The sequence below is a fragment of the Manis javanica genome, chromosome 2, assembly GCF_040802235.1.
Source record: "Manis javanica isolate MJ-LG chromosome 2, MJ_LKY, whole genome shotgun sequence".
NCBI lineage: Eukaryota > Metazoa > Chordata > Mammalia > Pholidota > Manidae > Manis > Manis javanica.
In genome coordinates this window covers 66,918,058-66,936,276 of record NC_133157.1, presented here as the reverse complement: position 1 = coordinate 66,936,276, position 18,219 = coordinate 66,918,058, and the positions used below count along the sequence as shown (strand labels likewise).

The 18,219-nt window shown below is 41.6% G+C and overlaps 1 protein-coding gene across 4 annotated transcripts in view; it reads right to left on the bottom strand.

Annotated features, from left to right (window-relative positions):
* Positions 1-18,219, bottom strand: part of TJP2 (tight junction protein 2) — a 108,294-nt gene that overhangs the window by 85,297 nt on the left and 4,778 nt on the right. For 3 of the 4 annotated variants that reach the window (XM_017659048.3, XM_017659043.3, XM_036991223.2), the window contains one exon: positions 1,617-1,737. The exons of the other annotated variant lie outside the window; for it this stretch is intronic. Coding sequence is in view for 1 of the 3 variants with exons in the window: in XM_017659043.3 (XP_017514532.2) it covers positions 1,617-1,737 (121 nt within the window). In the remaining 2 variants the exon portion in view is untranslated. Of the gene's footprint in view, positions 1-1,616; positions 1,738-18,219 lie in introns of those variants that run through there. 4 annotated transcript variants of the gene reach the window in all.

The window sequence follows — 18,219 nt, the reverse complement described above, 5'->3', positions numbered from 1 at the left end:
CAGCAGTGAGAAACTCACTGAAGTCAGGAGTCAGGGTCTGTGCAACCTGCGGAAATTTATTTCAAAATCTTTGACTCTCAGTTTATTTATTTACAAAAGGGAGCTGGTAATTCCTTCCTCTCAAGATTGTTCTGAGGATAAGCAATATGGGTGAAATCACCTGGCCCAGTGCCTGGCCAATAAAATCACCTAGCCCAGTGCTCTTAATAAAAGTTTGCTGGATCTGAAACTAAGGGGATGTGGGATGCTTTCTGGGAAAAATCCTCACCACCCTGGCTCATCTGAGGCTAGTTCATCACAGAAAACTAAGTTTACAAATTTACACATGAAAGACTTGGGAGTGAGGCATTCACTTGGGAAACAAAACTGATGTGACAGAGCCTATGGTCACCAGTTCAAGGCATCAGGGGCCTGCTTGGGTCACAAAGAGCCTTCCCTTCAATAGGCAATGACAGCTTCATCCCCCTCTGTCATACTCCATGCTGTCCCTCCAATTTATTTGACTAAATCAATAGATCCTAAATAGAAATCAAGCTTTAGGAAAACCACTTCTGGACTCTTGGCAAGCATCTCTTATGTTTGAAAACATTAAGAGCTCAATGGAGAACATCTTGGTTAAAAAAAACAAACAAACACTCCCAGCCCTGTTGGTTCAGTGGACACAGGATTTCCCCACTCGAGTGTCCCCATTTGGACAACTGGACTCCAAAGGAGGCTTTGGTATGTACCCTGTTCTTGCTATACTTGAACTCATTTAGCTTCATGTTAATGCCCCCTTTTCACAGAGTAAGGAAGGGAGACTCAGAAACATTAAGACATGTGCCCAAGATCACACACTTGTAAGGCAGGGGACTTGAACAGCTGTCTGCTCTTCTGTAGGGTGCTACTCACACTCCACTAAAATTCCAGCTCTGACCTGTCGCTGGAATCCACCCAGGCAGGGGCTGCGAGCTTAAACAGACAGGCAGTATGACACAAGCACATGAAAAAAACTCCAACCCCATTCCAGCTAAATGGACTGGCCTACAATTAGGGGTTAAAGTGTAACTAAGAACAAATACATCCAGCATCTGTCAAAATAAAACTTAATACCTTGTAAATCTGATTTAATTCATACTTAAAAGTGAATCAGTAAATAGATAACACTCCCTGGTAGCTCTTTTGCTGAAAGCTTATACGTAATTAATCTTCAGAAGCCATTGCAACTGACGTCTTTTATATTTTCAGCAAAGTGCTTACCACCATTATATAATTCTGCTACCTCAAAGAAAGGGAGAAAATGTGACCTATAACCCCAGACACCAAAAAACCTTGTTAGACATTTTTTCTGAACTACAGGAGTTGGACTTCTGTGTTTAAGTCTAAAAGGACCTCAATAGCATTCTCCCAACCATGGCAAAGTTATATCTTTCAATTCAGACCCTAAATGCAGGTATAATGTTTCTGTTCTTTGGTAAATAAGTCACTGTAATGAAATGTTCTTTGATATTGAACAATCTCTTAATCAGCAACATCAGAAACAATGTCAGCTACCGCTTGGATGTTATATAATTTACATCCAGCTTTTGGTGGAGGACAGACAGTAACCAGGTTGATGACAGAAAAAAAGCGAGTACCTGGTCAAGCAGGCTGTCCACAAACACAAGTCTGTGCTTCGTGGAGTACTTGTGCCGGGAGGGACAGCTGGGGTGCCAATCCCACTCACAGGGAGATGATAATAACGTGGCACCTCGACCCCTGAAAAAGACAACATGTTAAAATCCAACATGGTCACTCCTGGCATGGTGAGATCTTGGGAAATGAACTTAAGTTCATATACCATACAACTCACCATTTGTAGAATAGCTTTCAAAATATTCACAAAGTTGTCAACCATCAGCACAATCCATTTTAGAACATTACTTCAAAAAAGAACCCTCGCTCTTGTTAGGTATCACCCCCCACTCCTGCAAGTCCCTCCTCCACCCCACGCCGCCCCTAGGCAACTGACAATCTAATATTTGTCTCTATAGGTTTACCTATTCTGGATATTTCATATAAATGAGCTCACACAACATGTGATCTTTTGTAATTGGCTTCTTTCACTTAGCATTACAGTTTCAAGTCTCATCCATACTGTAGCATGTGTCAGAATTTCATTCCTTTTTGTGGTTAAATAATATTCCTCCGTATATTTATCTATTCATTAGCTGATAGACATTTGGATTGTTTCCACTTTTTGGCTACTATGCACAAGTGTTTAGATGGACGTAATGTTCATTTCTCTCAGGTTTTGTAACTCCAGGGTGAGGTAAAATACCTCTAAAACCGAAATCAGTCAAAAGGAAAAACAGTTTAAAACCCATTTATTGCTAAAAACTGCAGTCTGGGGCCGTCTTTTTCCTGCTCAGGCAGAAGCAAGCAAGACCTCCCCCCAACCTCTCAGGTTTAGATAAGCCCTTGGTTGCCCAGGTGACTACCCATTGATATGAAGATGAACTACTTTTCTTCACCCCTTAGGAATGCCTGTTGATATGCAAATGCACTAAAGCCAGGCAAGATATTCTGGAAACATTACAATTTTACCCACAGGTATATATATATATATATATATCTAGGAGTGGATTGCTGCTCCTAGTATTTTCAATCTTTCAAAAAATGTTGAAAATGAGTGGCCATATAAAGTTTGGCACCATCAATTTACCTAGGGATCATCCTGAGGAACAAGATGCCATAAGAATTTCTTTTAGGGTTAAAAAAAATACTCAGCAGGAGGGAAAATATAGAGAGAACATACTTTTTTTTTTTAGTTGTAGTAAAATACACTTAAAAGTATACACTAGAGAAAACATTTTAAACTAAAATGGAATTCATTTTTCACAGCACTTATTGTACTGGCTTATCTTTATTTTTACATGTGTGAGTTGCCCACAGTTAGAAAAAGTGGCAAATACTTTTCCTGCTTCCTCCTCATCCCAAGAAAGCCCAAGAAATATCCCTTCTCCACATTTTTTATGAAGCCTGCAGATGCCTTCAAACTGCACAAGGAGGCAAGCTCACATCTGGGTGGGGCTGGGCCCCAGCTGCCTCACCCCCGTCAAAGGAAACCCTTCCAGTGGGAGGAAGAATGTGGCTTCTCACCAGTTCTGGACATACTCCTCTGTTTGCTAGACAAAGTGATATTGTGGCATCTGGGCAAAACATTCCCTACACAATGAAATAGAAATAAAAGATAGTGTCGATTTTATTTGTACAGGCAGGGGACATATTTCCCTTCCCCAAGAATAAGCAGGAAATGTAGGCACTGGACGAAGCAGGGCTATCTGGATATCCTACAAATCAAGCAATAGGATTAGAGTCCAGCCCATACATGGTTTCTATTATTACTTCCAAAGATAAATAAATGGTCAGCAAATCAAGATGGGATTGGTTATGCTTTTGGCCTTAATGTGAAATTTTTCTACAGGTATCAGGTCTAAAGAGAACTTGTTTCTTTTATTGGAACTGCTTGCTTTTTAATTAAATCAGTTTTCTGCATTTGTAAGACAACTTGGTTTTAACTTTCTTTTGTAATGTTCCCAAGGTTTTTGACATGTATGCAAACCATCAATAACATCAGCCATTTCTAAACTACATTGTTATGGACTATGGCTGCCTTTACATTTAGAAAAAGCTTGGCAGAAAGCCTTAAATTACTCTTTCTGGTGTTTCTATTATTTTCTATTATTCTGTTATTTCTACTCTAGGTGTTCAATAGTATTGACAGATACATAAAACAACTGTGAGGTAATACGAGTTAGTGGTGAAAAACATCACAAATCTTTAAAAGGAGAATCCAGAGGCCGCTCAGTATTTTTGTGTTTCAATGTCAGTTCCTTAGAAATTTTTTTTTTTCATTTGTGGCTATACTGAAACCAAGTGAACACTGGCAAAGCTGAGCACCTATCATACATAGGCTGGGCAGTGGAGTAAATATGCATGCATGTAAGTCACCAAGTCTGTGCTTCCACGAACTTGCAACATTTTTGGTGGCTGGTTGCGTCGGCCTATCTTGTGACTGCACTTCGCAGAGACGCCCAAGCACAGCCCTGTTTGCAGACAAGCAAGACAAAGTCCTAAAAGGAGAAGGGGGTTAATGATGAATGAATTCTCTAGGTTTTGAAAGTCGTGACCTGACTTCCAATTACGTTTTTAAAATGCAAAAGCAGCTGCTCTTGAATACTATGCAGTATTACCTGTGTGTTGTAGTAGTCGGAATTATTTCTTTAAAAGAATGAAAGGGACAGAATTCTTGGAAGAACTAACAGCCTCACTAGTCAACCAGCTCAACAGAACTCTCTGCAGAGAGAGTCTGAGCGCTCATGGACACATTTTCCTCTGCAGAAGCACAGCCAACCACCTGCCTTCTTGTCACTGAGATGATCAACAACTGCAGGGAGAGGAGGTTTGGGGACTAAAAGTCCTCAGGAAGATCAGAAAAGTTTGAGGTCAGGAGAAAGCACATCAGCCGTGATGCAGAGCACTTCTCCAAGTGCTTGCCCCTCACCTTGTGGCTCATGGACTGAACGGTCAGCATCACTGACCATCCATGGGGCATCACCTGGGCTGACAGCAACACCTGGAAGTTTTTAAAATGCAGAGTCTCAGGCTCCACCATATGTACAGAATTAAAATCTGCATTTTGGCAGCATGATTCATATATAAATTAAAGTGTGAGAAGTGCCTCTGAAGGACTTAGAATTGATTTATGAAATTAACCAGTAGGAGATGAACCCTCCTAGGATACTCGGAAGGGAGAGTTTACTGCAAGCTTAGTGAGGGATATAAATATGTCTGAAGAAAGGCTGCTTCAGGTCACAAGGGGGTCAGCAAACAAAAAAATGGGCATCAGCAAAACAATGTTTAGTCCATGTGTATTCAAAGAACTCGAAGTATTACAGATTCAAGGAAGGTCCTGGTGTTCTGTGATGTACTGCAATTTCATCAGGCCTGAGGGAATGTTGTTTTTTTTTTTAAAGAAAGTAACATCCAACTTCCCTCTTTAGGGATCACTTTGGAATGAATCATTTGACTTTTGTTTGGCTTGACTTGGGGAAATGAGAAGAAGCAGAGATGATTCTACCTGGGGTGCTTACTCATTCCAATGGCTGGAAAAGGTTATCTCCAAAAAGGAAAGAATAATGTGGCAATCAATTTACACATCTGAATCATGTCGGGCTTGTTCAGGGTGAATCCCTTAATGAAAGTTCCCAAGCCAGAAACTAAGAACATCCAGTTGCTGTCTGAGGGCCCAGCCCTCAATCATGATGACTCAAACGAGGTCGTTTCACACTTGTAAAGTTGTAAGACTAAATTAGATTAAGGAATGGTAAATATATATACCACCTGTTGCAGTACTCCAATTGTCCAGAACGAACATCCCTCACCAACCACAATGCTCCTTTCCTGCTAAGCCCGCACTTGGCCTGAGAGTCCTCCCTAACTTAACACTCTAAGTAGCCCAGCCATCAGCTGCCTTCCACGTGCCACACGAAGCCTGTTCACCATCCCTGATAAAAAGTCCTCCTAGCTCTAAACTTCTGTCATTCCAGGACAAAGGGCCAGCCCCCAGTATGCCCAATCTCAAGGGACTACTGGAAGAATCACAATGTGGTCATGACGACATGCTTTTCACAGTTCTCACTAAACATTAACCCACATGGCTAACATGCCCCTTGCTCCCTCCGCATATATACACACTTTTTTTTACTTTCAAGACAGCAGTAAAATAATAATTAAAATAATAATAATAATGCTGCCTTAGGATTCCACTCTATAGCATTCTTAAAATTTCCAAAAGAAATATTCATTTTTTATTTCTAATAAAAACTAACTTTTACAGATGGGAAGAAATCTGCCTAAATCAAATGTCTCAGCAGTGGCACTACTGACATTCGGGCCTGGATTTTTGGTGTTGTGGAGCATCTATTCTGCCCATTGCAGGACGCTGGACAGCATCCTTGGTCCCTACCCACTAGATATGGTAGCAATCCCCACCTTCTCCAGTTGCAACAACCAGAACTTTGGCTAGACATTGCCAAATGTCCCCTGGGGGTCAAACTCCCACACTGCACCCACCACTGAGAACTGACCTAAATGATTATAGCCACTCTCTTAGGGAGATGGGACTGTGGATGATTTCTACCCCCATATTTTCGGTATTTTCTAAATCTTCTCTAATGAATGTATAAGCCAGTGACTTTCTACTTTTTAGAAAGTATCATAGCTACCCAGGTGCTTCAAGCTGATCTTGAGTGTGTACCAATGTGTGGCTCGTTCAGCATAAAAATTAAATTCAGTCCCTAAAACTACTCTCTGCTCCGTGAACAACTTCTCAATATGTAAAGGACACAAAAGAGGGACTTCACAGAGGAAAGTGAGGATTGAGGCCTCTGACCACTCGGAAAAAGAACGTTTAAACCCTCCTTCAGCATGGCAACTCAGCCCTGAATGTATTCAAAATCAGGATGTAAAATGATGTGAGTGTAATGACGTACATGTAAAAAATGAATGTAAAAATGAGCTCTAGACACTCCTTCATCTTCTTGGCTGTGGGACCAGTTTTCTTAGACTTTTATCATCATGAATTTCAACGCTGACTATTTTAACTCAGTCTAGGAAGGCTGTATCTTCCAGGAAGAAACAAGTTCTCAGTGAAGAGCTCAGCATCTATATCCTTATGACAAATATGACCCTTTTCTCCACCTAGACCCCCCAAACACAGACAAAGCATTTCTGGTCTCCTCTGCTTACCCAGGGTGCTGCCAAAGGTTCACGTGTCTTCTGCTCTCAGGGAGAAGTTCTCTTTTGTTAAGGGGGGTGATGCCCACTGCTGCTTCCAGAATAGCCATATATTTCTTGTACCTCATGTTGTTTCTCTCAGTACAAGGTCATGCAAATTTCGGGCACTGTCTGGCTGAAGCAAACGAAGTAATCTTTGCAATACTGGAAGCGGCTGTGCTTTTAGATGCTCTGTGCATCCCTAGATAGAGCTACTGAACTCTCCGGTGGAGAGTGAGGGTGGGGCGAAGGCCGAGGCCAAGCCACAAATAAATAGCCTTGTCCAGATTTCCCTGCGTCAGTATTATGTAAGGCTGAAGAATTTTGAATAAAGCACTAATGAAAATGATTTGCAGGACGACCGTGGTTCTAAACACAGCTATCTAATGTTCACTCCCCAATTAATCCGCACTTAAATCTTTGAGGCCGCTAATCCTTCAAGCACAAATGGCACAGGAGGTGATTTATCTTAAGGTCTAGTAATAATTGGTCCAAAAAGCCTGCATGACTCTGGATGAATTAAAATCAGAAGCAGGTCTGCTCCTTCTACAAACACCTCTCTCTAAAAGGCTATGCTTTGACAATTAAGGAGCTCCAGGTGTCATTTTATAGCAAGGCATTTTCTAAATGCTGTAAAACTCCTTGCATGAGTCAACAGCAAAGCAAAAATTAATAAACAATTGTTTTTTTAAAAATATCTTTTAAAATACCTCTAGAATCCAACATGGGTGAGCCCCAATAGCATGAAAATATACTGTTTGGAAACTTTCAAAATTTACCTCCTCCCCCTTTTTTATAAATGTCTCTCCTTTGACTGGAGGACTTTTCTTGCTCACTTTCTGTGGGCTGAAGGTGGACCCATCCATCACAGTGGCCCACCTAATGGGTCAAGGTACAGTTTCTCCTGGGATGAAAATATGACATTCTGAGGGAAATGCCCTTTTTCCATTGGAGCTGCTAGTCAGGGCTGATAGGCTGCCAGAGCTGTTGGCTCTCAAATTCCCCACCATGTGAAGGCAGCCTACCACTTGTACAGTGGACCCTTGACCAATGCAGGGGTTCTGGGCACCACCCTCGCAGAGTAAAAAAATCTGCATATAGTTTATTGCATCACTATTAACAATAGCCAAGATACAGAAGCAACCTAAGTGTCCATCAGTAAATGAATGGATAAAGAAGATGTGGTACATATACACAATGGAATACTATTCAGCCATAAGAAAGAAAGAAATCCTACCATTTGCAACAACATGGATGGAGCTAGAGGGTATTATGCTCAGTGAAATAAGTCAGGCAGAGAAAGACAAGTACCAAATGATTCCCTTCATTTGTGGAGTATAATGATGAAGCAAAACTGAAGGAACAAAACAGCAGCAGATTCACAGACTCCAAGAAGGGACTACTGGTTACCAAAGGGGAGGGGTGAGGAAGGGTAGGTGAGGATGGAGGGAAAAGGGGATTGAGGGGTATTATGATTAGTACACATGGTGTGTGTGGGGTCACAGGGAAGACAGTGTAGCACAGAGAAGACAAGTAACTTCTCTGTGGCATCTTACTACACTGATGGACAGTGACTTCAGTTGTATATGGGGGTATTTGATAATATGGGTGAATGTAATAACAACATTGTTTTCCATGTGAAAACTTCATAAGAGTGTATATCAATGATACCTTAATAAAAAAGGGCAAACATTTATAAGGATATAACAAACCACCTTGTTAAAATTTAGCTAGAATGTGGGATTATAGGCTGCTGTACTATAAAATAATTGACTTCATAGCTCTTTAAAAAAAATACATGGCATATGCACTTCTGAAGTAACCAATTTCATGGAGAAAATAAAAAACTGTTGGCTGTTGTTAATTGGAAAAAAAATCTGCTTATAACTTTTTGACTCCCCCAAAACTTAACTACGAATAGCCTACTGTTGACTGGAAGCCTTACTAATAACATGAACAGTTGATTAGCACATATTTTGTATGTTTTATGTATTATATACTGTATTCTTACAATAAGCTAAAGAAAATATTTTTTCGAACTATCACATATCTCAAAAAAATTCTCCAATATATTTATTGAAAAAAACTTATGCATATGTGGTCCACACAGCTCAAATCCATTGTTCAAGGGTCAACCGTAGTTGAGAAAAACAGTATCAAAAGGAATGACAACATCATTTGAGATTCTGGATCAAGTTAGGCTAAGGCCACTGGAATCCCAGGAGATCTCAGTTACACTTGTATTAAAGCTAATAAATTAACTTTTGTAAAATTCTGTGAAATTTAGTTTTAGCTGAGTTTCTGTCACTCTGAAAATGTTGACCCACACCTCCCTGACTGACTTCTTCAAGTATTTTTTATTTTTTATTTAATATTCTACAGGAGTTGAACTGTTCCTTACCTAAAACTCTATATAAAAAGGAAGTGAAGTGGATGCAGGAGTCATTATGAGGTGATCCTGATTAACCTAAATACCCACAGTGAGTGAATATCCCAAACCCGTCCTCATCCCCCCAAATCTTGAACCCTTCCACTAGAGTCTCTCTTTCCTCAATAGCAACTTTCTTTGTCTTTCTTTTTTTTAAACCCTAATGACATAAATCATGAGTCTCTAAATTGGGATTCACACCAACAATCTTCAGGGTGTGGAAAGAAACTATTAAATCATCTCTTTCCTTTTTTCTCTCATCCATTAAAAATTCAAGTTTTTAAATATGTATACTATTTACTTTGGAAAAAATGTATTTTAAATTACACTGTGATATATCATTTAGAAATTAATACACTCACGTATGTGGTAGGGTGTACTTAAAAAATCTGATAGGAGGTGTGAGCAAAACATTTGAAGGTTAGTGACTTAACCCTTAAACTGATCCATACGCCTCCATTTTCCCCACTTGTAAGATGAGAAGTCTGAACAGATGAGTGCTAAGTTGTCTTCCAATAACAACAGAAGACTAAGGGCTCCCACTTTACTTGGCCTGATTACACAGTTATTATAATCTGACCACAGTTAAGTGGTGAAAACACGGGGATAAGCCATTGGATAAGTCTTGGAATATTTCATTTCCATAGTGTTCATGAATATTACTCCCACTGGTTGGTCTGCAAACAATTAGTACCAGTTAGTCACAGGAATTCTTTTATGGGCTGAACATGGTTGGCTTCAGCTGCCACTGCTGCAAAAAAGCCTCAATACAGCCCTCATTTAATCATACAGGAAGATGTAATTATACTTACACAACAGTCTTTGTTCTAACAAACTGTATGTCTAAAGACACGTGATAAAAATTACTATACAACCCTCTCAAATAAGAAATGAAGCCTGAGCTAACAACAAAAAAATCAGGTTCAACTTGTCACCCACTGGAAACTGTTTTACTACAGTGAAAGTGATGTAATACTGTATAAATGGCACGTTTTAAAGTTTCATTTTCTATAGGAATTTTTGGTGCATTTAACACACAGCTCTTACAAAGTGATTTTCATCTATGATATCTCACACAAAACTAAAGTTGGGTTTCTCATTAGAAAAAAAAATTCTGTCTTAGCAATAGTAAGAAAGAATTTACCTCTGTTGCCTAAAAGAGATTGTTCAGTTTTCTGATTTATTTGTTCATCTTATAAAAACTGTCCTCTTTGTGTGAACTCCTTCATAAAGACAGTAAACACACACAAAAAATCTAACCAGAATACCCCATCCAGATATGTACTTATGTGGCATTTTCTTAATAATTGTAGGATTTTTTATAAATATGCATTTATTTGGTTAATTCCCAGAATTCTAGAAATTCTTTACAACTACAATTATCTGACTAAAAATCATTAATTTATTTTTTAAATGTCTTTAAATATAGAGCTTTCAAGTAAAGATGCTCAAGTTCTCTTTCTGAAAAAGTTGAACATAAAAAGTAAAAGATCAGATTGACATTCCCTTTGAACTGATTACTTCTACTTTATTTCTGCTGGAGGAAAAGGGTGGACATCTTTCTTCACTGGGTATTTCAATGTTCCTGAACAGTAAAAATGCAAGTACAAAAATGGAAATGGAACTAACACCCCAAACGGGGTATTTTACAGGATGTGGTCTGCTTTTCAGGGAGCTGGGAAAAAGCCTTAACTAAAAACAGAAGAGTCAGAGAAACAGCTATTTTTCTTTTTTTAGCTCTACTACAAACAAACCTATGACATGCAAGTCATTTCATTCCCCATCTCCTCAACACCTTCACATATAAGGTGTATTTACATATTTGCTGCTCAGGTGATCCATCAGAACACTGTAAGAAAAACAGGCCACATGAGGTCAAAGAATTACCAAAGAGTTCATGGTTAGCTATGGCTCCCCTGTGTTCACCAGCCTCAGCCCAAGCTAGTCTCCTCTCTTCACAGTCATCCTCAGAATGCACTCACTACTGGGTTTAGTTAAACTATTACCTTCAACTGGATGCCACTAAATCTGTCATTCTACTCTTGTCCTCCCCGCCAGCCCAATACACATTTGACAAAACCCACTGCTCAGCCTCCAGCAGCTGCCTCTTGCCTTTTCCTATTTCTTGTACCCTCTTCCTGGTTCACCTGACACAAGACCTGGACATCCTCCCCCATGCCTGTAGTACCCAATCACACCAACCCCATGACACAGGGAAGGACAGCTGTACTTAGATGGAAATCCCACCTCTGCTGTTTAACACCTTGTGATCTTGGACAAGCTACTTGCCTCTTCTGAACCTATTTCATCATCTGTAAAACTGGAATTCTTAAGACCACAACCCAGGGGTGGCTTTAATAATAAATGAGATGTTGTACATGCATTCAATGGATACCATCCCTCCCTCCTTCCCTTTTCATCTCTTCTAGCTGTCTTTCTTTTTCTATTCCCAATACCGCTTCAAGAAACCCTCTTCAATCCTCATTTCTCTGCAGGCAAGAGCAAGGTGCACTTAATACACTTCTGATCCACCCAGGCAGCTACAACTTCTTTAACACACAACTAAAGAACCAGAAAAACCCAGGCTGAGTGGTTTTGTGGGAAAAACAGAGGCTGAAAGACAGGATGATTGAAAGGTAACAGGGACCCAGGGGAAACCCTGAAAAGAGGGGTCTCCCTGAACCCTGGGCAGGGGGTGCTGCTTCCTCTGAGACAGGAGGGTATCACCCACCCAACCTCAGAGCCCCCTTCTGGCTGCAGGCTTTCCCTTTTCCCTTCTTCTCCAGGACCCACCATCACCAAGCTGGCCTCCTACCAAGGAGTCACTGTCCTCTTTATCCTTCCTGCCAGGGGCTTGGAACTTATGTCCTCTCTGGACAAACATCCAGAAAATGGGAGTTACTTCTTAGGTTCACTGAGCTTCTATATGATCCTCATAGTCAAGATTGTGAAACATCACAAGATTTTAAGTCATTTCATTTAAAATTTTCCTATAAAACATTTCTAAGTTAACTTTTTTTAGTCTAAGAAAACTTCTACTCTTTCTCAGATTGAATCTTGATAGTATTACAAGTTTTAGGTACCTGTTACCATCATTTAATTATTCTCATATTATACACTCGACTAAAAATAAACAGTAAATTTTAATTTGATGAGTCAGCCCACTACTTCCTAAACAGTCTATTTTCAGCCACCAGACAATTTGAAATAGGGAAAAACTTCCCTCTGCCAATGGCTCTACGTACCAGAGTTACAAGACAAAGGTGAAAGAAAGTTTCTTGCTGGTCTCAATACATTTTAACAGACTGCATAGAATTACCTTTAACAGGCCTAGCTCCTTGAGCATTCTGTGACAGCCCAGGAGGAAGGTATGATACCATATTCATCTCTGTATCTCTAGCATCTCTCCTTGATCAAGAATCAGCACATAACAGATAACCAATAATATTAGGGCTATTATATTAATTATTAGGGTTATAATATTCCTAATTAAGAGACAGCAGGGTATAACTGTTAAGACCGTGCACTCTAGAACCAGACTGCCTGGGTTTGAATCCCAGCTTTATACCCTAATTAGCTGTGTGGCTGGGTACTTCTCCAGGGCCTGGAAATAGGGGATAATAATAGCACCAACCTGAGAATTAAATTCAATGAGTATATGCAAAACATTTAGGGCCTGGACCATTCAAAGTGATAGTCCTAATTATTATTTATTCAGCAAATACTTATTGGTCCAAGTAATTATGGACTGAATGTTTGTATCTGCTCCAAAATTCATAAATTGAAGCCCTAATCCCTAGTGTGATGGTATTTGGAGGTGGTTTGGTAGGTAAATTAGCTTTAGATTACATCATGAAGGTAGGATCCTCAAGATGGAACATGTGCCCTCATAAGAACAGGAAGAGAAGAGGTTACTCACTGTCCCCATCACATCTACTTAGGAAAGGCCATGTGAGCACACAGGGAAATGGCGCCTTCTGCAAGCCAGGAAGGTGGCCCCCCACCAAGAACCTGACCATGCTAGCACCCCGATAGCAGATTTCTAGCCTCCAGAACTGTGACAATAAATGTCTGTTGTGTAAGCCATCCAGTCTATATCTTGTTATGGAAGCTAGAGTGAACTAAGGTCCTAAATCCAACTCACTGGTGCCACGTCCTCAATCAACCATGAGTTCCTCAACCCCAGTTCCTGTGCTCTGGAGTGGACCACCTCAACTTTCAAGGGTCTACTTAGATCTCCTCTCAGTCCTACCCTTCTCCAGCGGAGGTGCTATATCCTTTGATCTGCCCATCTATCCCCATCTGGAGGACTCCTGGCTCTCCTGGAGTAGCTCTCTGCCTGACCAGTCCTTCCAGCTTCCAACACACACAGGCTCCAGGAGATAACCACACACTGCCCACAGTATCAACATTCGGACCCCATTTCTCCCAGTCCCATATCCCGTCACCTGCTGCCAAACCACGTGTGACATCTCAGTCTCCAGCTATATATTTGCATGTACTTGTTTACTATCTGCCTCCCGCTCTAGACTGTATGTTCTGCTCTGAGGGCAGAGACCTATTTGCTGACATTATGCCCATTTCCTGTTGGGTTTTCTAGTCCAATCCAACACTCATTCATTCATTCATTGAGTCCCTGGACAACCACTAAGCCTCTCCCTAGCAAACACAGATTGATACTGGACATACAAATATACAAATAATACCAACCATCCATGACCTCAAGAACCATTCACTCTAATGGAGCAAAAAGTAATTTCAACCCAGCAGGTGGTAAAAGGGATGGGAGTGACCATGGAACAGTGATGGGACAAAGGATGGGGTGGACAATTCTGAGGATCCTGGTTTGGGAAAGTCTTCACAGATACTTGAGTTAGGTTTTAGTGAGTAGACATTCCTCAGGCTGACAAAAGAATCTGAGGCATCTGAGGCAGATGGAAAAGCAGCCCCAAGAGCCAGAAAAGAGAAACAGCAAAGAGATTCTCAGACCAGTAAGTGGAGTGAGCTGGCAGGAAGGCGGCCTGTGGTGTACCTGTGAGCCCAGGGCTGGCGGGAGGCAGGTATGTCTTCTGTCATCAGGCTGTGCACAGTGAGGCTAAGGCAGAGGCCATTCCCTCCAGCTAACACACCCTTCTCCTTGCTAGATGTCACTAAACTATTCTATAGTGAACATCTCCAAACTGCCAGCCACTGAGAGAAGTGCTCAATACACATTACCTTGTTTGACTTTCATGATGACCATAAGAGGTAAATAGGAAACCTCCCTGTTTTCAGATGAAGACACTCAGGCACCAGGTGACTCTGTAACCTCCCCGAGGCCATACCAGTAATAAGTAGTAGAGGTGTGATTCCCACCCAGGTCTGTGTGAACACAAAATTCATGCCTTCTGACACTCTGGGTAGGCACCATGGGGCCCTTGGTATGTCCCTATAATAATAAAATGTAATTGCCTCTTTTCTGTCTCCCTCTAGAACATGGGTCTCATGAGGAAAGAGACTGCTCTGCTCACCACTGTATGCCTAGCACCTGGCACAGTGCCTGGCAGAATATAGGTATCAGTAGCTTGTGTGAACAACGAATGAACGCATGAATGAACAGGGCCTCGAACTCTTCCAATGTGCTCTACTGCCCTTCTCTAGTCCTGTAGTGAAAGAATCCCAGGTATCATCCTGAAACCATGAGTTCACTCCTGCCCTCTCCCACTTCAGTCACAGGGAGAAAAGCTCGTGCAGTCCCAGACTCTGAAGCTACATGGACAGACCCCTTCTGCAGGTGCAAGGACTCCTGTCCCCATCCTCACCTTCCATCCTCATCCCCACCTGAGCACAGAACAGCGAGCATCCTTTGAAAGGACTGCATACAAGATTGGTCCTAGGCTAGAGTCTGGTAACTTTGATTTGGGGAAAGTTTCCCACCACTCTCAGGACTGATTAAGAGTGGCTCACTATTCCTAAACTGTACAAACAATGTAGTTTACACTAAACACCTGTTTTCCTTCTGGGATACTGAACTTTTGGTACACACTATACAGAGGATGCCAGTGTAACAAACAAGTTCCCAGGAAAAACCTGAGGCACTGAGTCTTTGGTGAACTTCCATGTGGCTGGTAACATTTCACATGTGTTGTCCCAACTCGTTGCTGTTGGAAGCCAGCCTGTTCCATGTGACTGCACCGGGACAGGGCACTTGGAAGCTTGTACTCGGTTTCCTCAGACTTTGTTCCAGGGATCTTTTCCCTGGGCTGATTTTACTTTGTACCCTTTTCCCAGAATACTCCAGTGGTGTGTACAGCTCTATGCTAAGTCCTGTGAGTCCTCCTAGCAAACCCTGAAACTAGGGGTGGTCTTGGGGATTCCACGACACTGTCTCTCCGCAAAAGCAGGATTGTGAAATACTTCCTGTCCAGTCCTGTCCATTGGGCAGAGGAATCACACACCCAGAGCCCACAGGAGCCAGGCAGGAACGTAAAAGTATGCAACTGGCTGAAAGGGAGGGGGCAGTGAGGCAACTGTAAGCTCGTAGCTGCCATTCAGCTCCAGACCACACCACCAAGTGCCAGGCGGAGCTGGGTAGTCAGTTTACAACCACTCTGTAAAACCCTCTTGCTCTGCTAACAGGTGCCCCCAAATGATAACAGAATACCTTGGGGGTGGGCTTCAGCCTTTTTGGAAACCCAAGAGAAATGCTTTACATCCTCAGATACAATGAGGATTCCTTTAAAATAAAATATAAAATACAATTAGGGGACATTGCCTTGCCTTTGTGACAGCAGCAGGAAGGGCAGAATACAACTCAATTATAGAAGACCCAGTAAGCAGTGGACTGCCACCATTCTTGGATTTCTTTTCTGCAGCACACCTGACCTTCACAATAAGGACTGTCAGCACCCGCTCTCAGAATCGGCTTAAACCACATTATGCTAAGGAGACTAGATGCCATGACAGCACAGATCTTAAAACTATTAAATGCATTAAAGGAGAAAAACTAAACATGCACAGTCACTGTTGCACAAAGGCCTCTTGCCTCTGGCTTACAAAGCTCACCATGGTTCTAGGTTATGATTATCAGGCAAGGAGGGGGAGACTGGTCAGTCATGACCAGGACTGTGGCCTGAAGGATTAAAAGGGTTCCTTGTCTTAGGAGGAAAGTCCACGCTTGACCCTGTGGCCCTGAGCAGCACATTCCCCCTCCCAGTAATGCTGAACCCCACCTTGCTTTCTGAGACTGGTGGAAAGGCCAGGCCTGCCCAGGTCCACCTACCATCCCAGTGACAGCCCAGCCCCTCCTCTGCCTCCAATACCCAGACAGGTCCTCACTACCCTGTTTATACAGAGTTTGTGACACTCCGCCCCTTTCTTCCTCATCTCAGAGGCTTCTCTTCCAGCCACCCTCCCCACCTTACCCTACATTTCAGTTCCCTGCACTTGTCAATAACCCCTTGCACAATACCACAGTACCACTGGCTCCACGCTCCTGTATGCACAGAACAGGCATGCTAACCTCCAGCCCTGTCCCTCTCCTCCTTCTTGCTTCAGTCTGATGCATCCAGATGCCTCAAACCACTGGTTCTCAAAACGGGGTCCTGGATGAGCAGAGGCATCATCACCTGGTACCTGTTCCAGAAGCAGATTCTCAGCCCAGCCCAGACATACTGAGTCAGAAAGTAAACACTCAGGAAGTGGAGCCTATGACATGTGGTTTAACAAGCCCTCCAGGTGATTCAGACACAGGCCAATAACGTTTCAGAACCCTGCACTATATGCCTCCATGTGCTTATTCCGTGGCATCTCAACCAGTTCTCAAAAGCAAAGTCATTTTCCTTTTTCTCAGGGCAGCTGATTTCCCTAGTTTTCATAAAGCTACCTTATTTACCAGTAACACAAGATCAGAGAGCACAAGTTCAATATGGTGCGCCTCCAAAACACAACAAGTATTTAATAGAATTGTGATTGAGTTATGACTGCAGAGCATGAAGGTAATTCTTCATACGGCTATTGAGAAAAAAACACTATGAAGCTTAGGACAGAAAGAACAAAAACGTACTAACTCATGTAAAAGTGTCCATCGGTCCACCTTGTTTGGGAGTACATGAAAATAAAATAAAGGACACCCTAAGAGAATATGTGAACAATGTATTTTATATATTCATAAATAATTTCTTAATGTTTTTTTAAAGTATGTTACTGTACATTTTAATAAGTAGAATGGACAAATGTTAACCAACTTTCTTGCCAATAGGTTTCAGCCCCAGGCAAGTTCACTGTGGATTCAGCGAGACTGAGGAATGGCAATGGAACATTCTTGGGGTAAAAGGGTTTATAACCTGGCAACAGGCTGAGCACTGTAACTACATCAGCATCCAACAGTCTGCAGGTCTGCAATCCTCTTTCCTCTCTGCCTCTGCTCACAACAATGGGCAGAGGTTTCTATACAGTGACTCAGTCAACAATAGCTTATTGCCTATGGGTGTGGAAGCAGTAGCCTAGCAGTAGGCCAATTACATCATCAAGTAGTTTATGTTCAGGTGGGGATCCTGGCCATAGGAACGCCAGCTTTACCCACATCAATGTAAGATCAAACAATATTTCAGTTAAAGTGTTTAAAATGTCTACCACTGGTACCAATGAAGGTTTGGTGTGTTACTAACACTTGAGAGATGCATGAGTTTTTAGTATGCATTAAATCAGCATGTAGAATATTAAGCCCCTTCCTATTTACTCCCCTTTATCTCCAAGAAGCTATGTATTCATTAACTCTTCACTCAAATCCTTTGGAACATTAGATACTACATGCACTAGGTCCTAAGGCAACTAAAAAGATGAGCCAAAACTGAAATAAATTTCAAAAGAGCAAAGGGCTAAATTTACATATTCAGTATTCTTCTAAACCACTGAACTTAGAAAATTTACCCAAAATTGATTTTCCTTCATCTAGAAATAATTAAATTTTTAAAAAGTCAAGAACAAATGGTCTAATAAATAAGCACATGTAA